This window comes from Heloderma suspectum, chromosome 6 (assembly GCF_057233095.1).
Source record: "Heloderma suspectum isolate Gila_16-S chromosome 6, 16-S_ref, whole genome shotgun sequence".
NCBI lineage: Eukaryota > Metazoa > Chordata > Lepidosauria > Squamata > Helodermatidae > Heloderma > Heloderma suspectum.
The window spans coordinates 39661847-39683160 of record NC_139463.1 but is presented as its reverse complement, the minus strand read 5'-3'; the positions used below and the strand labels follow the sequence as shown (position 1 = coordinate 39683160).

The window sequence follows — 21314 nt, the reverse complement described above, 5'->3', positions numbered from 1 at the left end:
AATCACATTAGAAATTACTGATCCATGTGGATAACATTCATTTTTGGTCTCTCCCTTGATATTACAAGGGCAGCTTGAAATTTCATAGACTCAAGGTCTATTTGACAATCAAACAATCAACAAAAGCCACTTTTTGAACACATGTTTTTAAAGTGCATGCACACACACACACAGGCATATGAGACTAAGATACATAATTTATATTTTATTTATTTATTTCTATACTGCCCAACAGGTGAAGCTCTCTGGGCGGTTCAAAAATATTAAAACCTAAAGCACACAGTAAAACAATACAAAATCATTAAAACCACAATATAACAATACAACCAGAATAAAACCTAGAAGCAATGCAGAGATTTAAAATACAGATTTAAAACAGCAGAGCTAAAAGTCTAGAAAGCTAAATGCCTGGGAAAATAAATCACCTGGTGGCAGAAGGAATATAATGTAGGTGCCAGGAGAACCTCACTAGGGAGCTCATTCCACAGCCGGAGTGCCACAGCAGAAAAAGCCCTCCTCCTAGTAGCCACCCGCCTCACTTCCTTTGGCAGGGGCTCGCAAAGAAGGACCACTGAGGATGATCTTAAGGTCTGGGCAGGCAAATATGGGAGGAGGCGATCCTTCAGATAACCTGGCTCCAAGCCGTTAAGGGCTTTGAATGTTAATACCAACACTTTGAATTGGGCCCGGAAGTGGACTGGCAGCCAGTGCAGCTGGAAAAATACTAGCGTAATATGAGGTCATTGGCCAGTACCTGTTAACAATCCTGCTGCTCTGTTTTGGACTACGTGAAGTTTCTGGACTATTTTCAAAGACAGCCCCACGTATAACGCACTGCTGTAATCCAGACAAGAAGTTACCAGAGCATGGATAACTGTAGCTAGGCTATCTCTGTCCAGATAAGGGCGTAGTTGGTATACCAGCCTAAGCTGATAGAAAGTGCTCTGTGCCACTGAGTTCACCTGTGCCTCAAGTGACAGTTCTGGGTCCAACAGCACCCACAAACTACGAACCTGATCTTTTAGGGGGAATGCAACCCCCTCCAGCACAGGTTGAATGTCACCTAGCTGGGCAGACGAACCACCACTAACAGTACCTCTGTCTTGTCTGGATTGAGTTTCAGTTTATTGGCCCTCTCCAGTCTATTACCGGCCCAGACACTGATTCAGAACAGCCACTGCCTCACCTGGGTTTGATGAAAAAGAGAGACATAAAAGACCTATCTTCTCCGGCACTTCTTGCAGCCTCCCATGATCATTACATGATTATTAAACCTAATTTCCATCAGGCATAGGATTTAATTGAGCAGGTAGAAAACTGCAACAGAAGTTACATAATACATATTTATTCTGGGGAGACCCAGTTAATAATCTCACAGTCCTTGGAATTATAGAACAAATACATGGCAGCTTCTCTGTTTTATACCGGCACCTTGGTTAAATCCAGGTACAGATATTAATATCATTATGTCTCTTCCACTGGACTTTTTGGAAACAGACACCTAAAAATAAAGAGTGTAGGACAAAAGAAACCTGCCACCTCTGGATATTTCCAGTTTACTCAAAACAAGCGAGCCAAGCCATACAATATAGAAAGGAGGTGCAAACCAGAAGACTACTACCCATTCCATCTACAGGATCATTTCCTTATAATTCTAAATACAGCTATCAGTCTGAACGAGAAGTAGGTTGCAATCCATTTGGGCTGAGTTCTTCTTCCCCTAGCTGAGTGAAGTGCTTCTGTGATTGATTAGGCACATGGCGAAGCAGATCCTGGAATATCGCATCACTAGAAAACATTTTGAGCATAGGGTTGAGAGGCAGCATAGTAAAGCAGCCACACAGTACTCCCTGCACAGGAAGAAATGCTTTAAAACTGCATTCACTTAATTTACATGACAGCATCTAAAAATGGTCATCTGTTTTCAGACCCTGAGCATAAAGCAAAATCTATCCAGATTTGTTCAATGAGAAATGGTATATAAATATTGCTCATCACCATCATCATCATCAACTTAGGCAGTGCCAGTTCCAGGTTTTGGGGAACCCTTAGGCAACATGCTCTGTGCCCCCCGCCCCCAGTTTGTCTACCTCCTTCTCATCCATGTCCTCTCTGTCCATTTGCTTGCCTCTCCCTCTGGGGCCAATCCACACCACCTCCCAGGAGAGGACAAGGTGTGCAGAACTTACTGCTCCTTCTTGTTCCTCCTCCCCTTGCTCAGAGGGGGCAGGCATGCAGGTGGCAGCAGCAGCAAACAGGAGTGGCAGCAGAACTGGGGGGCCCTGGGGGTGATGGCAGGTGCCCAACAACGTCATACAGCCAAAACGCACCCATAACATATGCAAGAAAAACTCACCCTCTTTTTGCCCACATGAACACTGCTGCTCTGTTTACAAGATTTTTTTAAGTGCTTCTCTATCACCATTTATACATTCTAGACATACACATGGTATGCCTGTTAATTTCATAATGCTTGCAGCATCTCTTAGACTTCCCAACCAAAAATGCTTCTGGGACACCATCCCACCTCTAATTCTGGTGGTACAGGACCAGTGAACATAAGAATGTAAGAAAAGCCATGCTGCATCAGACTAAGGGCCCATGTACTCCAGCATTCTTTTCACACAGTGGCCACCACGCTCTCGACCAGGAAACCACAAGCAGGACATGAGTGCAACAGCACCCATGTTCCTCAGCAACTAGTGTACATACACATACCACCTTTGATACTGGAGGTAGCACATAACCATAAGGACTAGTAGCCATTGATCGCCTTCTCCTCCAAGAATTTATCCAATCCCTTTTTAAAGCCATCCAAATTAGTGGCCATCACTACATGCTGTGGTAGCAAATTCCATAGTTTATCTATGTGCTGTGTTAAACTCCAGTGGCAGGAGTTTTCTGGAAATTTTTGAAATGGAAAATTTCCCGCTGCCCTAAATCAATGAGAGATTTTAGCATGTTTGGCTTATATTTAGTAAACAAAACTAAAATAGAACACCATGTTAATTTTGTATTTTGTATAAATATCTGAAAGTGTTTTCCAGTTGCCAAAAGTAGCTGAACTGAAATACTTCACTAGGAAATAATTTTTTTTTAATGCATGTGGTGTGGTTTAAAGGTTATATTCAAACAAATTCAAAGCTTTACTTGGAAATCATTTTTACTGGAACACTCGCACATTTTACATAAATATTTGCATATTTATCATTGTAAATGATAAAATATCATATGTATCCCTTACAGGTGTATTTCTGAAGTTTCCTGAAGAAAGTCAATTACTACCTTGAATTTCGATTTGACTGCTACTGCACCCATTCTAGTTGTCCAATTTGACTTGCATTGTATTAATTCACTATCTTAGTATTAATTTTATGAATGAAAAGTGGAAACCTTTCCACAGAAAAGTATAGCAGCGGAAAACTTTCCACCCCGCATCATTGTACATGACATACCAGAACAGTTGTTTTCAAACTTCCTGTCCTTAGGGAACTGTTTCCAAGGTGACTCATCTGATGAACACACACACACCTGCAGAAGATGTGGGGGCGAGTCCCAAGGGTGCACAGCCAGTTTGTGTGGAGGGCAGGGCAGGCCTATAGGGCCTCCTTATTGGTCTGTAATAAGGCACCCTAAAACAGCCTTCCCCAACCTCATTGCCACCACTGGCTGTGCTGGCTGAGGAAGATGAGAGTTGTAGTCCAACCCATCTGGAGGGCACCAGGTTGGGGAAGGCTGCCCTGGAACATGGCCTACACTCTCCTGCAGTTGTGTATTGCAAGAGAAGATCAGTAGCAATTGGCAAGCTATCTTCCAGACCAATATTTTCATTATAAGATGCTTCCAAGGAACCCCAGGGTTCCCCAGAACACCCTTGGAAAACCACTGCAGAGGAAACAGGTTCCAAGAGGGCTTAAATCATGACTGCTTAGAAGCTATACACAGATGCTCTGCAGTCAGACATCTCAGGTAAAGATGCACACCAAATTCACTCCAAACAAAGATCAAAGCATGACAAGGCAGCGGAGTGGAGTGGCCTTCAGATTCCCACTCTGCCTCCGTACCAGCTGAGTGACAGCTGCTCTTTTCAGACCGGGAGAGATTATGCTGTTTGGAATTGGATTTGGCCAGGTTAAGGTTAAAGCATCATTGTGGCGGGTCAAAAGGGCTAGAGGTCAGTTCAGTTCAGTGCCTAGTATCTTGCATAGGTTTCCTTTGACCATGAAGTACTAAACTAGAGCTGACACTTTTGCCCTTCCTCAGAGGATTGGCAGCAAGTAGGCATATTGAAGTATGACTAATGTATCCTCCAGCTGAATCCAATAATCTCCTAGAACAGCAGCTATTAAATTATGTTTGTATTACAAGGGTTTCCCCCCCCACCACCTGAAAAAGCCTTGCGAACAGAGTCTCTTGTCAGTGTATTTCTCCTTCTCCCCACACTAGAAGTCAGACCACTCTGGAAACAGCGAGTAGCTAGTCTTAAGCTTTTCCCCTTAAATGTTTGTATATTTGTGATCTAGACTTGTGAGTGGGAGAGCCTCTCCAACAAACCACTTCCCCCTCTGATCAACACTGGATGCAGCCCTAGAGAAGCCTCACCTTCCCAGTTCCTGAAAGAGACTCCAGAGACCAACTTCTGGAACAGAACAGCACAGTAAAACTGATCCTCCTCCTATTCCTGCAGTTCCCAGAAAGCCTGCACAGATGGAATACTTCAATCCACAATGGGCAGGAAAACCAGGAGATCTAAGCTGAAATAAAGCTACAAAGCAGCCAGATATATATTTATAATCTAAAACCAAGGACAAAATTACATCTGAAAATCGGATGGTTTCCTGACATTTGTTCCCTTTTGAAGAGATGAGGTTTTATGATGATGACAAGTCAAGAATGTAAGATTTACCTTCCTGGATTACACTAAAGGTCCATCTACTGCAGTATTCCATTCCCAAGAGTGACTAGCTCTGTGATATCCAACATGATGCCCATGACCACCAATGTGCCTGCATGACACCTCCCTTATCTTTATTTGGGTTCAAAGGAGCAGTTTTGTGTTTTGGAGTTTAGTATCTGATACCCAAAGGCAGATGGCCTGAAACACGGAGATTCCATTTAGCTATCATAGCCACAGATGGACCTAGCTTCCATAAAACTGTTTAACTCCTTTTAAAAAGCATCTAAACAAGTGGTCATTAATGCAAGTTGTATGAGGAAGTTCTGTAAGTTCATTAAATCATTAAAATATTTTTATGCTGTGTTTCAGCCACTAGGCCTTCAAGGTGGTATACAATACCAAATTTAAAAGCAATTTAACCATGTATTCATTCATTCATTCATTCATTCATTCATTCATGTGTTTATTATTGACATTTGTATACCGCCTTATCTCCAAAAAGGCCATCACGGCAGTATACAACCATTTAAGTTAATAAAACCTTAAGAAAGACAAGAGAATTAAAATATTAAAACATTAAAACTACACATTCTGAAAGGCCACATTGAAAAGATGAGTCTTTACACCTTTCTAAAGGAAAAGGCAACAGGCACCAATTGCAGTTTGTGAGGGAGTGCATTCCATAGTTTGGGGAAAACACAAGAGAAAGCTCTTTCACACATGCCTGACCAGTGGGCCTCTGTGGGCAACGGTGCCCTCAAAAGGGCCTCTCCTGCAGATCTTAATACGTGGGCACATTCATAACAAGACAGGTCATAGCCAGGTCCTAAGCCATATAAATCAGCCCACTGAAACTAATTTGCCATTTTCTTGCTCATTCACACAGTTTGGAGAGATCCTTTGGCTCTTCGGTCTGCTTGGGACTTACTATTCCAAACCATTTGGTGTTATCTGCAAACTCTGCTTCCCCACTGCTCATTCCTGACTCCAGTTCATTTATAGATAACTTAAAAATCTCAGGTGCCATCAAGACCCTTGGGGGACTCTAAAGCTTACTTCCCTCCATTGTGAAAATGGGTTTTCCTACCCTCTGCTTCCTGCTTTCTAATTCGTTGCAAAGCCGTAAGAGGTCCTCTTATTCTGTGACTGCTAAGACAGCATTAGGCAACGGATTTTTTCAAAAGCTTTTTAGAAGCCCAAGTACGTGTCTATCTGTAATGTTACTGAGGTAATTGAAGAAATGCGAGGAAGAGATTTAAGATCAGCCATGTGACAGTTAGAAGTGAGATTCTGAAATATGTAGTAAATTTGTTTACTGAGTGTACACACACATGCACAGAAGGATGTTCAGCTAGCACATGCTAAACATCATTCAGCTATCGTGTACAGACAGCAAGGCCCACTCCATTGGCCTGGCTGGGATTGGCTCCTACATGGCTCCTCCCCTCCAGAAATGTCTCCATCAGCGGTCAAGCCATCTGGTTATTATACTGTCTGTGAATCCTGTACTGAGATACTTTGCCAAAAATTGGGCAAATTGGGATTCTTCACCAACAAGAGAGAAAATGAAGTGCACCCTTGAAGAATTATTGGGCAGAATTATTACAGCAGTTCCATCAGCTTAAATCAGGGAGAAATTTGTTCAACGCAGCGGTGGCTAGATCTGCAATGCTTGAAGTCTGATGCTAGCAAACTGGTGGTATGTTTTATATATCAATAAGTTAGACCTCAAGAGGATAAGACTATAGCTCAGTGATAAGAGCACATACTTTGCGTGCAGGAAGTTAGAGCAGGTTTCTCTAACCTGGTGCCCTCCAAATGTTTTGGACTTCAACACCCATCAGCCCCAGCCAGCATAGCCCATGGTCAGGAATCCTGGGCATTGTAGTCCAAAACATATGGAAGGCATCAAGTTGAGGAAGGCTGGAGGGCATCAGATTGAGGAAGCCTGGAGGAGGCTATCAATGGCTACTAGTACTGATGGCTATGTTCTACCTCCAGTATCGGAAGCAGTACATGTACATACACCAGTTGCTGGGGAACTTGGGTGAGAGGGTCTGTTGAATTCATGTCCTACTTGTGGGTTTCCCATGGGCAGCTGGTTAGCCACTGTGTGAACGGAATCCTGGATTGGATGGACCCTTGGTCTGATCCAGCAGGGCTCTTCTTAGGTTCTTTTGGGTTAGAGGTTCAATCACTAGTTATCTCCAGTTAAAAGGATCAGATAGCAGATGATAAGAAGTCTCTCTGCCTGAGACCATGCAGGACACACAATACCGGGCGAGATGGACGAACAGCCTGACCTGGTATAAAGTGGCTTTCTATGTGCCTTAAGTTAAATCTACTCCCCTTCAAGGTTAAGAGCCAATTTTGTATATTTATTTATTACATTTATAACCCACTCTTCCTCCAAGGAGCTCATGGCAGGTGACACAGTTCTTTCCCATCACAATTTCATCACCACAACAACCCTGTGAGGTAGGTTAAGTTGAAAGATAATGAATGGCTCAAGGTCACAAAATGAGCTTCATGGCTGAGTGGGGATTTGAACCTGGGTCTTAGTCCAACATTTTGATCACTCTGCCACATTAGTTATATGGTATTATGCAATTACATGTTCAGTTGGATTCTGAGTGCCATTTTACTTGGTAGAAAGGTGGGATGCAAATAAAATAAAATATAAATGTTTTCATTTCTCTCATTTAATTTTATGACAGATCTCGTTAGTCATACTAGCTTTTTGTGGGTTTAAAGTAGAGATAGTTGCTCTTTCTTTGCTAATGGCTGCCAAGACATAATGGCCAACAATCAATTTATTTTCTTCTTCCCTCCTTGTCCTTTTTTCCTTTTGTATCTATTTAACTGTAAACCATTCTGGCACAGACTTGCCTACAGACACTGCTTTCCAGAATTTTAAGTTGATAATAATGTGTCCTCTTACTCCATTCTCGATGCAATGGAGCCTAGAGTCCTGCTTTCTGGGAAGGCCACAGGAAATGAGACAAGTCCAATGAATACAAGACAAACTTTCAAGGGTTCACCACCATTTCATTCCTATATATACCAATCGCAAACTCATTCTTCGAGTATAACTCCCTATGTAGTTAAAAATGGCACCACACACACGAGGGAGGTATCAGCAGACTTAGGGGAACCCCAAGAATTCCAGGACTTCCCCGAGGAAATAAGCCCAAAAGTGGTTCAATAAGAACTGAATATACCCAGTGGGCATAAAATGCTGCCTCACTGTTGGGTGTGTGAGGAGAGAACCAGGGGAGAAGGATAATGGGATGGAGTATCTTAGAAAAGGGTACAGCTGGCTGGCTGGAACCCTGAACAGGAGCACTCCACAGTGCCATTTGTTGCAGGCCCCTCTTATTTTCCCTATTGTTGACAAGGTTTTCCAATATGCCAATGAAGGATTCAGGGATATTCTGCATACATAATGACCAGGGGGAACAACTACAAATGGAGACACATCTGGGCAGGGAGGAGCCAAGAGACAGCTAGTCCCAGACAGACCACTAGAAAGGGACTCACTCTCTGTATGCTAGGGGTGGGGAACCTCAGACCATGAGGCCAAATCCAGCCCTCCAGGGTTTCCCAGACGGCCATGCCTCCTTCTCCTAGCCCCACCCGCTTTCCCCCCTACCACAGATCATTTGCTGGTTTCCTAGCTTTTGTGAGTTTTTTCCCCATTCTAAGCAGGTTAAAATGCTTCTCCTACGGCTTAATTCATTACTGGCAGTAAGAGCTTTAAGCTACACATGCTGGGTTGTATTTTTGTTGTTGTATTTTTGGCCCCACCCACCACTAGAATGCAGCTCCCGAGAGCTACTCCAAAACTGAATTGGGCCCCCGGACTGAAAGAAGTGCCCCACTCCTGCTGTATGCAATAGTAGAATTATGTTTAGTATGCAGTGGCTAGGATCTCTTGTGCACATGACCCCAGCTCAGTTTGAAAAAACAGAAAAACTACCACTCTGGAACATTTAAGACTGGCTGCCACTCCCTTTTCAACACAGATTATCATTGGGGAGGAGCAAAGAAACCTTCATGTGACCTTTCCCCCCACCCAACCTTCCAAACTGTCTCAGGAAAGCAGCTTGGAGACTTTCACCCATGAAACCCTACCTGGCATCCCGAGGCATTAGTGTCGGTGGTTAAGTACGTGTTCCAGATAAGTGCTGCTAGTCTGTACAAAGGATTACCTCGCTCAAACACTTACAGAGCCAGCACCCGCTGTCACACCAGCATTCATGGACACTTGCATTAGAGGCAGGTAAATGCAGGTTAATTCGAGCATAGCCAACATGACTCACTACACTGTTTGCATTGCACAAAGGTATCCCGTTGCAGAAAGGATATGCTGTGGCCGGCGGAAAAAGAACTCCCAGCACATTGGAAGAGGATTTTCAGACTCTGCAGAATATAAAAGTGTGTGTGTTTTAAAATGCCTTTTAAAGTAAATGCTTTGCAGCCCAAATTAATTCGCGGCTGGGCACTGAGCATTTCAGCTTCCTCCAATAAGCCTTCCTTTGGAAATGGTTATATTCAGCAATATGAACCACTCCCCCTCCTCCATCTGCTCAAAAAAGATGAACAAACAAGCCAGTGCTGAAAGAAGGAAGGAAGGAAGCATGTTCAGCCATCTCCTAGGAAAACCATGCCAGAGTGAGAAGAGCCCCTCCTCCTGCCACACACAAAATGGGGGGAGTGAAGAAAGGGGACACACACACAGATCCTAGATACCAAAATAATCTACTCAGTACTGAGACTCCCCCTCACTCATAGGAACAGAGTGGTGGTCAAAGACAGAAGCAATTTCAGCTCACTCATGTTTTCCCCTCCCACACGCACAAACAACATATTAAAAACTGGGACCTGTTAATGTGCTGGCTTGAGTCATCAGCCATATGATCAAAGCCTGAATCTAAAAAAGGGGGAATTGATTTACTCACTGTCTTGGGTACAATCTGTTTCTTAGGCTGCCCAATCTTGAACGGAATCCTGGATTTTGGGAGGGGGGGAGAGAAGGGGAGGGAGAAAAGCAGCAGAGATCAGAACTTATGTAAACATGCAAGCATGTCAAGTCAAACAACATCTTCCCTCAAGCTTTTTTTCCAGGGAGGAAAAGGACTGCCATTTGTGCCAGAGTTTGGAAGCTGAAGTTGAGAGAAAAGCACAGCTACCCATTCCAGTGCTTGTTGGATCTATTTTTCCTCACCACTGCTAAGCAGCCCCCACCCCCAACCCGCCCCAAGAAGCAAACTTAGCAGATAAGGGTGGTCTATTAACACAAATATCAGTGCTGCAGGCCTGAGGCAATTTTGGCAGAACAAATTTCTGAACAATTTAAGTTGAAAAGCAAATTGCAAGAGTAAGGAAATAAAACCACTGCAAATGTTTCGATAGAGAACAGGGGGAAGGGGTGTGTGTGTGTGTGTGTACTGCATATCTAAAGCTGTAAATAGCTTCAAGATTTTTGGATACAGTGCTGGCTCATCTTATTGGCCTCCCTTCCTAAAACAAATCTTACCAACTAGGTGACCTGATTTCATCTCTTCACCTGAGCTACCTGCAAGGTAAAGGCAGCTCTCTATAGCAGGGGTGGGCAACGTGTGGTCCTCCAGATGATGCTGAACTGCAGCTCCCATGATCCCTCACCACTGACTATGCTGGTTACTGCTGATGGAGCTCAACAATGTCTGGAGGGCCGCATGTCCCCCCGCCCCACTCTAAGATGAGCTCTAGGGTGCTTCTTAAAAGCTCAGTTTTCTCCTGCAAACACAATGACTTACCACAGGGGTAGGCAACTTGTGGCCCTCCAGATGTTTTGGCCTATACTGTAATTCCCATGATCCCTGGAAGTGAAAAACTGGAGGCTAAGATATATCGATATATATCATTGGCTATAATGGCTAAGGCTGATGGGGGTTGTTGGCCAAAACATCTGGAGGGCCACAAGTTGCCCACCCCTGCCTTAGTGGGTGATTGGTGCACCGATACGTTGGTCTGCAACCATGCTAGCAAGACAAACATTTATTTTATTAAATGTATACATTTATTTAATTTATATCCCACCTTCGTTCCAAGGAGCTCAAGGTGTATGCATGGTTCTCCCTCCGCAAGGTCAACAGTGACAAAGCAGAACTGCATTCTGCTGTAGCTTAGTGTGTGTACTATATATGGACTAAACTGGGTGCTGGACATCTGCAGGCACCCTTCTGTCAAGAGTCACTGCTGTGATGTCACCAATGTTCACAACGGTTCAAACTCCTTTGGGAAAGGGTCAAAGAACGTTGACATGGGTGCAGGTGCTTTAAGTGAAACAGGAAGTCATGTTGAACTTCTGATGCTGCCATTGGTCTTCCCAGCTGGCACAAAACTCTCTACTCCGAGTGGCTGCAGCTATCAAGGATTTCGGTAGAGGTCGTTTCCAGCTTTGCAATCAGAGGTGCTTTAAAGTAGAGATGACAGGAATTGAAGGTGGGTCCATCTGCATGTAAAGTGTGTGCTTTGCCACTGAACAAGGAGGAAAGCCTCATATTTGCCTTAGGGACAGGCAGGCAGCAAAGAGGTAGATTTAGAAAGGCTGAGAGGTGCATGCCCAAAAGGGCCCAAGAGGCAGCAAGGCAGACACATACAGGTGTAAAAGAACCATAAAATGTTTGGCTGAAGATCTCTACTGGAGTGGGTAATTTGTGGCCCTCCAGATGCTTGGCCTACAATTTCCATCACCCATCGCCATTAGCCATGCTGGCTGGAGTTGATGGGAAGAGGCCACAAGCTGCCCACTCCTCTATAGTATGAATTTAATTGCTACTGAGACAGAAGTGAAAAATGGCCAGATTCTGTTTTCAGGAAGGCACAATATCTTTAATTAGTTGTGTAGAAGGGACAACTGCAGCAAAAAAAGCCCCCCAAACCCAAACCCAGCCCTTCCCACCACTTATTTATTTACACTACTTTCTCCAACAAACCTCAGAACAATTAACAAAAGCATAAACTGCAATACAGCACAATGACAGGAGAAGCACAATGACAAGAGAAGCTACACCTCCTTAAATTCTCCTTTCCGCAGAAGCATTAAACATGTATGTGTCTTTATGAATTTGACACTGGAGAAATCTGGAAAAGGCATTGGAGACATTTGTCAGGAAGCCATACTACTTTGAAATGTAGGATGCACTCAACACCATAAGTGTGCATCCACTCATGCAGACAAGCACATAAATGCTCTACAATGCACTCCCACTCCAACATGAAAGGGCTCCCTTTATCTCAATCAGTAGCAGCCTGGTTGTCTCAGCCAAGCCCCAGTCATATCCATTATGAAAAGCTGCGATCAAAGCAAGCCTATACGACTACTCAGTTGTAAGTCCCACTGAGTTCAGTACAGTTTACTCCCAAGTAAGTGTGTATAGGACTGTGCAGGAGACTGTCCAATAGGAGGCATGGAGGAATTGAAAGAAGCCAGCCACAGAAGGTAGAGGGGGGCTGATTTTGTTCAGAAGGGAGGCTTTCTGTCCCAGTATTTTGGAAGGCAGGGAGAGGGATAGCCCAGTATACTTGCTCATTCATATTTGGATCCTCTCCTCCCTGCAAAGACCTTAGAACAGTATTTAAGCTCACAACAGTCCTGTAAGGTAGATTAGAATGAGAGAAAGTGACTTGTACAACAATGAACTTCATAGTTGAGCAGGAAGGTGAACCTGGAGTTTCCACATCTGAACACAAAACTATTTGCCAGTGACTCTTTCAGCAGTAGGCGCCATTCCACAAATACCACACCACAGGAGACAGCACTCAACACTGACCGCTATATAATCTGAGTGGAGGGAGGGGGAGAAGAAGCGAAAGAGATGCTGAATGCCTCGGGTACCTCTTTCATTCTCCTTCCCTCTCAGCCAAGTTACCACCATTGTTTGCTAACCAAGTGTATAATTTTGCCACCAATAATAAACCCAGCCTGCAAACCATACCCTTCTGAACCGAGCATGGAGCTCAAACTAGCCTTAGTCACAAATGTATAAATTTAATTTCTGGAGTGCTTCCTGTTTATTGTTCCGCAACAGGGCTGATGTAATTTTAGTCTATTAACCCTTTCTAGCTTTGCTGGCACTCTCAACAGCGATGAATCACACGTCTTCCATAAACAAGCAATTGTCTGGCATATAATTACATTGTCAATAGCAACTGGGGTGCCTTGAAAGAAAAACAAAAGATGCTAAGGGTTTTCCCCCCCCACTTTTTGCAACATGGGCAAAAATATGAAATTGAGGTAGCTCCACTCTTATTCTTACAGGCACCTGCCAGATAACTAAGCCTTACAAGAGCTGGTTGCTTTCTGGAATTCCTCATCCATGGGATTACCTTATGTAACTGATGCATAATCTGATGTGAGACAAATTCTTGAGAATCCCAGCTTTCATTTCTTTAAAAAAAAAATGAAGTTCCTAGCCCTCAAAGTTTTAGACCAGAAGGGAGAATCCCGTGGGCCACATGATTAATTAGGTCCTACAAGAGGAAAACACCATCCCTGTCCACTCCTTACTTGGAGAAATTCTATGCAGAACAGGTTGCTATCAAAGAGCTGCAAGAAATAAATGGAACAAGTCAAGGGTAGACTCTAAAGGGTGTGAAAAAAAAGAATTAAATGATCTACAGCAGTCTTCTTGAACCTGGTGGCCTCTGGATGTTTTGGAATACAACTCCCATAGTCCAAAACATTGGCCATGCTAGCTGATGGAGTTGTAGCCCAGAACATCTGAAGGCACCAGGTTGGGGAAGGCTGATCTACAGTAGTGATGGATAATTCAAGAACAAAAAAACACATTCACTTTTAGCAGGAAGGTGCTCATTTGTGATCTTGGTGAGAGCAGTTGCTGTGGAAGGATTGGGACAAGAGATGGAGTTAGGAGAGAAGGAAAGAGAGATAACTGGAACAAGATAAGCTTAGAAATAAGGAGCGAATGGTTAAGACAAGGAGAAAGAGCTAAAGATACAGAAGATTACGCCAAATCTGTCTTATCAGAGAATGCCTACATTTGCAAGGAAGGCCTCATATATGCAACTCTTTCTGATGACCATTATAACCCAGAATAGATTGTCCAGAACACATATACACAACCAAGCACCAGAGCAGTTACAACCAGCAATGTGCGGCAATTTTTTTTCCAATGTTTTATTTTACTGTGGAAAATTTTCCATGCCAATTGCGAATACAGTATTTGGCAAGCTTGGCAGTTTCAAAGTCGTAATTAGTATTTTTCAGGTGATTATTCCTAGCAAGTATGTGAGAGAACACACACATGTCACTGATGTGTTTCAGTGTGAAACAGAACTAATAGATAATGTCAGCAAAATTGAAAGGGCCCCAACCACCTAAGTGGAAGAGATAGTTGATCTCTGTTGAAATAGATGAGTGGTTGTCAGCATATCATGCACAGTAGGTCAAATTTAAGTTTTGAGTACCTTTGTTTTTTTCTTAAATTTAAACAATGTAAGGGAAGTACAGGCTATTGTCTTAAATTTTTACAAGTATTCAAATAAAAATGTCTATATAATAAAACATTTAAATCACATCAAGTGTACTTTAATTTCCCCCCTCAAATATTTCATGTCAAATATGTTTGGTGTATTGGGACAAAAACTTAACATGGCATAAATTTTAAAGTTTTGTTTACTAAATATGTGTAGATTAAACATGCTATATTTGATCACTCTCTGTGGCATCAGAAATTTTTCCAATGCAATTACCCTAATCTGCATTGAAAAAATTTCCAATTCAGAAATTTCTGGAAAACCCACATTACAAATGCTACAATGCACAGGAAAGTATTATATTACTATTGTAGAGGTATTCTACACACCAAATATCACCGGTCCTAATACCTCTACTATTAAGTCTGAATCTGCTATGCATCCACAGTCGCTTCCAATGTCCAAATGTATACCACCGCTATTGTTCTGCAAGTCCACCATGGGATAATTCCTCCAATTACATTCCTCAGGAAAGCATATGAAAGTTCAATGGAGAAAAATACACAATTCTATTCACTAGTCACATATGACAACTGCCTGACATTTGAGGCCAAAGGACATAATATAGGCTGAATTCAGACACAACAAGAAACCATGATTTCACACTATGTGAAGAAGCCACAGTAAGTCCCAGGCTCATACATCCACTCTCCCCTCTCCTCTTTCATGCCCACAAGAAGGAAATCATAAGCTTCTGTTTTGGATTTTAAACAAACCAGAGTTAGCCATTTTATTCCAATTTTAAACTAATTATAATTCCCTGTAACATCTGAACTTGGAAAACTGTGGATTGTTTCAACTATAATTAGTGAGAACAAGCTAAGTTCAAACTGTGGTTTCAGATCCTGGGTTGTTCTCTCTAACCATAGTTTAAACAAACCACAGTTCCCCAAGTTCAGATGTCACAGGGAACTGCAATTAGTTTAAAATTGGAAGCAGATGCTTCTGAGTTTGTCTTCTGGCACATGAAAGAATTACTGAAGTGCATCATTAATTTTTCTAAGTTTTAAATCTGGGTTTCCTTGGAACATATGGTTTAAAAAACCCTGAGTATGTATTTTTAAAAATTCTAACCTGCTTTTCCACTATAAAATTTCCACAAGTTGGCTTACAACGAAGTTAGAAATGATAATAAAAACATCCAAAGCCAACTTGTAATAAAAACAAAAGGAAATTAAACAGTGCCATTTTATAAAATCAGCCATACAAGACAAAGACAGCAAGATAAAACCAATAAAACTCTTGCTGTTAATTAAACGCTCCAGTGAATAGGGACCGAGTTAGCCCAGCACCTAAATTATAATAATGAAGGTGCCATGTAAACCTCCCTGATGCAGGAATCCAAGAAGTGGTGTGCCACCACAGAGAAGATTCCCAATTCACTTCTGAAGGTGGGGCAACCCAGAAAAGGTCTTTAAAAGATTATCTCAATTCTTGGGCAGGTTCACATGGGAGAAGACGGTTGCAATTTGCTGCAGTTATCTTCATCTTGTACTCACATGTATCTACTCTGACATCACATTACATCCCAGCATGACTATACACATGTAGTCCAACAATGGAAGCAGGGAAGGATAATGTCGAAAGCAGCCCAAAATTAAGACAGCGTCTGCCAAGAAAAAAGGATACTCAACATTCAAATTGCATAAGGTTTTAAAGTTTTGCTACCCCACAGAGAGTTTACAATTTTTTTTACCCAGACGTGATAGGCTACCTAAGTCTTTACATAGCCTATCATGTCTAGGTAAAAAAAAAAAAAAAAGGCCAGACTGCAAATGGCGGCGGCAGCAGCCAGTCAGGAGACCAGCCGCCACTGCCGCAGCCGCCGTCCGAACATCCACCCCAGGTAAGTCTCATCCAGGGGTGGATCTGCGGGGGGGCGGCAGGCTGTTCCGCCACGGATTTTGGGGGGCCGAATGCCAGTGCATTCAGCCTCACTGAAATCCGTGGAGGAATTCTCCGCCATCCCTAGTGCAAACTACCAGGAAAAATTTTCTTTGGAGCTGATCATTCACTTCCTTATGGGACAACCTGGCTCTATATTGTTTTAATCACTTTGCTTAAAACATCCATGTTCTGCAACTGCAAATCTCAAGGTCTGTAATTAGGGCACAGAAATCCAGAATCAAAACCTAGAGTCCAGACAGGTTTGTAACAGGGAGACCCCTAGTTTCTGGGTGGTGGAGGGAAGGGAAGAGAAGAGAGACGTACAAGGGATGAAAGGAAAAAAGATAGCGTGGTCAGGATGGTGAGATGGAAAGCATGAAAAAAGGGAAACATGCTCCTGCACATGGATTGCCATGTGCAGAACTGCACCGAGAATTGTGTCCCACAACTGGGCATAAGTCGCCAGGTCTCTCAAAGCAAAGTCTCTGGAAGCAGGACCTGAGGCCTTCTTCTCTAAGCCCCTCCATTTGGGGAGGAGAAGGCTGTATCTTAAAAAGGCACCACAACAGATTGGTACAGCATAGATTTTCCTTGCAGAATGTCCAGGTTCGATCCCTGGCATCAACAGTTAAAAGGCTCTCACATGAAAGAATTGCCTCAAATCTTGGTAACCTGCTGCCAGTTAGAGTGATACTGCTAGACTAGAAGGGCCAATGACGTGACTCATTTGAAGGCAGCTTCAAATGAATAGCCTTCGCAGCTTGCCAGAGAAGGGGAGCTATTGGTTTGTTCTCCACTGTGCTACCGCAACACCAGTGAGATTGATCGGGAGGGTGGTATTGCAGCTACCATTTCATTAGGGTTAAGATGACACAAGGGGTTGATGGAGTTCCACCTGATCCTGCTGCCTCCGGCTTGGCTCATCAATCCGACCAAACTGCTGCTCAGACACATACTGTCCTTAAGACTGCTCATCCCGATATATCTACAAGTCTCCAAATCACCGGCCTCCACAGCAGGACATGGGACAGGTGTCCATGCAATGCTCCTGCTGGGCCACATGCGCACCACCAAGCAACTAATAATCCCTGCCAATTCTGATGGCACTGACCACCTGTGTGGGAGGGAGGGTGGATCTGAATCCAACTACACCCTTACCCTCCTCTACAAACAGGTAATAGTGTCAATCAAATGTTCAAGAGGAGAGGTCTTTCCATGTAGCAGTGGGGTGCTACTACACACTCCAAGAATCTCCAGATCCAGACCAAGAACAGGATAGCTGCAAAGCTTGCAGCACTGCAATCACAAGGACTAGAAACTGACTTCTGAATGTGAAAACTGGGAATTTTATGTATATATCCCAATATCCATTATTAGAAAGGAAGGCCATGGTTTATAATTAAACATCAAAGATTAAATTAGATTTTTAACTGTAGGGTGCCATTTATTTCTTATTTCTTCTTAAATGATGTAGTTGTTTTAATTATGTAACATTTTATCTGTATTTTATTATTGGTAGCTGCTGTGAGCAACTAATTTTAGTAGAAAGGTGGGATATAAATTAAATAAATATAATCAAATACGGGGTCTTTCAGGAGGGTCAGTTCCTGCTAAACAAATATTTCCATCCAGAAGGGAAGAAATACATAGTCAGTATTAATGCCTTGCCAGCAGCAAATAACTCTAGTAATAAGTGGGAGGTATGACTTAATCTGGTCATTCTCAGGCATAAAGCACAATAATTTCCATAGACCTTAACACTTCACACCCATCAAGACCAGGTACTCCACTGGCTCTCCTAACTGGAACTCAAGGTTACAATAATAATTCAGGTTCTCAGTAGCTCTTGAACAGCATGGTTGAGTTTCTATTCTTCTGCCTAAATTAGCCTGAGATCACAGATTCTTTCAGCACTTAACTAAGAAATAATGAAATCAGTTCATCCTCCATCACATGCCTCATTGCCTTTACTCCATTCAATACCATATGTGAATGAAAAGGTGAAGTGAAACAACTAAGGCATACCATAAAGGAGACAATGGGCAACCTTGCCTTGTACTGCTCTGTAACTGAAAAGTCCTTGAATTATTATTAACAAAGACAAATGCTTGATGACTTCAATAATTGGATGTGACAGTCTTAAAAAAAATGTTGGGCCAAACCCCATCTTTAAAAGTAGCATTTAAAATAAGGCCATTTAACATGATCAAAAGCTTTTTCTGCATCAAGGAACAAAACTGCCATGGGAATTTTGTCCATCTTTGCTTTATGTATAAGATCTATGGTTCATTAAACACTATCTGCCAAATGCCTGCGTGGAATGAATCCTGTTTGGTCTGGATGAATATACTGAGTAATTAATGCATTCTCAAGTGAGTAAAATCTTTACAGTAAAAAAATCTTTGACTCCTAATTAAAGATATAGGTCTGTAAGATGTTAGAACAGTTGGATCCTTGTGCGGCTTTGGTATGACAATGGTCTTTGCATCACACCATGTACTTGGAGTTATGCCTCCTCTCATAACATGACTGAACATATCTGTAAGAGGTGTAAGCAATGGACATTCGAAACATTTATAAAACTCTGCTGGAAACCCATCAAGACCTGGAGATTTGCATGTTTTTAGGTTTTTTTATAACTTGGTCTACTTCTTCTTCTGAGATTGACCTTTCCAAAGCTGCCCTATGCTTTGATGTAATCTTTGGAATAGGCAAAGAATCCAGGAAGTCCTTTATTTGATTGAGATGTGGCTGTTATGATGTGTATAAATCCTGATAATATTTTGAGAATGCAGAACCGATTTCATCAAAATAAAATAAAATTTCTTGAGAAAATGTGAAATGAAGTACAAGTTATTTCAAACGTATCTTGTGTTGAAAGGAGGGTAAAGAGATACAAGATTATCATCCTCAAATTGTGCAGAGGGGATTAAAAAACATGCAGGGTTCCCTTTTTTGGGGGAAATGGAATGTAAAATGGTGACAAGGAAAGCTACAAGAATACTCTGAAAGGTTCGCTGAATGGCAAACTTTCTGTTTGCTTTGGGATTCTAGTGGACTACTTCTGTTTTGCTCAGGGAAACAAATAAATAAAAGTCTATTTTTTAGAAGTAGTTAATTGGAGTCTCTTCCCAGATGTGAAATTCTGGCATTTTATTATGGCTCAATGAAAAGTTTCTCACATAATAATTTTAACAAAATTTCTAAAACATACATCCATATATCTATCTATCTATCTATCTATCTCCAAAGTTCTCAAACAGAGCCTCAAGAATCTGCAGAAGCTACCAGTTTTGTGTTATTGCAGTCCCCACTTCATGACCTATAGTGTCACTGCAACCAGACATGCGGGTATATCCCTTCACTGACAGTCTAACCTGTCACAACCAAACTAGCTCTGGGGTTCCTAGTCCACAGTTGTCATCGCATCAGAACTGGAGCTTGAAGTGAAGGATGAATTTTATTTTTATGTATTTATAAAATCTCTATCCCGATTTTCCACTAAATAGTTCTCAAGACTGCTAACAGGAAAATACCAGACAAAATACAAGATCATCATTAAAAGACAAAAACACATTAAGAAATGAAGAGCACCCACCAGTTAAAACCTGGTCCATTTAAATATGTCCATTTAAAGATCAAAATATGTCCAGCAAATATGTCCATTTAAAAATCAAAAGCCTGTCTGAATAAAAACATCTTTGTCAGCCCAGAAGGACATCAAAGATAGAACTAGCCTGGAGTCCCTTGGCAGGCAGTTTCAGAGCCTGGGTGCAGTCATGGAGAAGGCCTTCTCTTGCATTGCCACCAACAGTGCCTAAGATGGCAGTGGTAGAGAGAGCCCTCCTGAGCTTTGGAGAAGCTCTCGGAGGCTGCCTTCTAGCAGTGAGTGGGGCCAAAGGCAAGGGGATGAGGCCAAAAATACAACCCCCTCCTCCAGCACATTGTAGCTTAAAACATTTACTGCCAGTAACTAAGCCATGGGAGGGGCATTTCAAATGGGGAAAAATGCACAAAGACAGGAAAACCACCAAACAACTGGTGGCCAGGGAAAAGGAGCATGGCCATCTGGGGAACCGCAGGAGTGCCAGGTTTGGCCCCCAGACCCCTGCTATAGGTCAGCACATGTTCCTGTAAGCCCCAGTCAGTAGTCCGGCTGCAGCATTCTGGTCCAGATGAACTTCCTGAACACTTTTCGAAGGCAGCCCCACATAGGAACAGTACTGCAAGCAGGATGTAACTGAGGTATCTGTCACCGTGGCCAGATCTGACATCGCCAGGAACAAGCACAACTGGCACACTAGCTTTAGCAGTGCAAGAAGATACTACTCTGTTGTTTAGGCAAAGGTAATGTATATCAGGCCTAGCCAATCCAAAACCGTTGTACTGCCTAAGCCTTGATGGCTCAATGAAACTCCATGTTCAGAGGCAGCATATCATTAAACACCAGTTGCTAGGTGGGTAACAGTGAGGGAAGGTATGGCCTTTCCTTCTCGACTGGTGGGTTTTCTGGAAGCATCTGGTAGGCCACTATGTAGGCTAGATGGATTTTTGGCCTGATCTTGCATGGTTCTTTGGGTGTTCTGTTCCCTCATCCGCCTGAAGAGGGCTCCAAGGACTGAGCACTGACAATTCTAGGTAGCTCACTAGATTTAAGTCACCATGTGTCAGCTTATAATGCCCTGGAGTCTGTGACACAGCCCATCTTTTTCTCAACAGCCACTTTACAAAAGCACCTTTTTACGTTGCATCACACCTGTGAATGAAATCCAGAGAAACAGAGGCTGAACATATGACGCTTTAAAGAGAAAATGGCAGGCTCTGTGCATGTGCTTTAGTTCTTGTACTTCGAATAGGGGGAAGAACATACCAGGGTTACATTTGCAGTGTGAGATCCCTTGAAATTATGTTCATAAAATGGGAGTCTGGCCAACATTCTGAATGAGAGCATATCCACTCTCAAAAGCTGTCTTCTTGAGAAAAA

General features: G+C 42.6%; 1 protein-coding gene across 7 annotated transcripts in view; it reads right to left on the bottom strand.

Annotated features, from left to right (window-relative positions):
- BIN3 (bridging integrator 3) overlaps positions 1-21314 on the bottom strand; it is a 146074-nt gene that overhangs the window by 105541 nt on the left and 19219 nt on the right. For 5 of the 7 annotated variants that reach the window (XR_014783740.1, XR_014783739.1, XM_084804002.1 and 2 more), the window contains one exon: positions 9859-9907. Coding sequence is in view for 2 of the 7 variants with exons in the window: in XM_084804002.1 (XP_084660128.1) it covers positions 9859-9907 (49 nt within the window). In the remaining 5 variants the exon portion in view is untranslated. Of the gene's footprint in view, positions 1-9858; positions 9908-10981; positions 11358-15942; positions 16053-21314 lie in introns of all 7 variants that reach the window. The other 2 variants (XM_084804003.1, XM_084804004.1) reach the window with 2 other exon arrangements.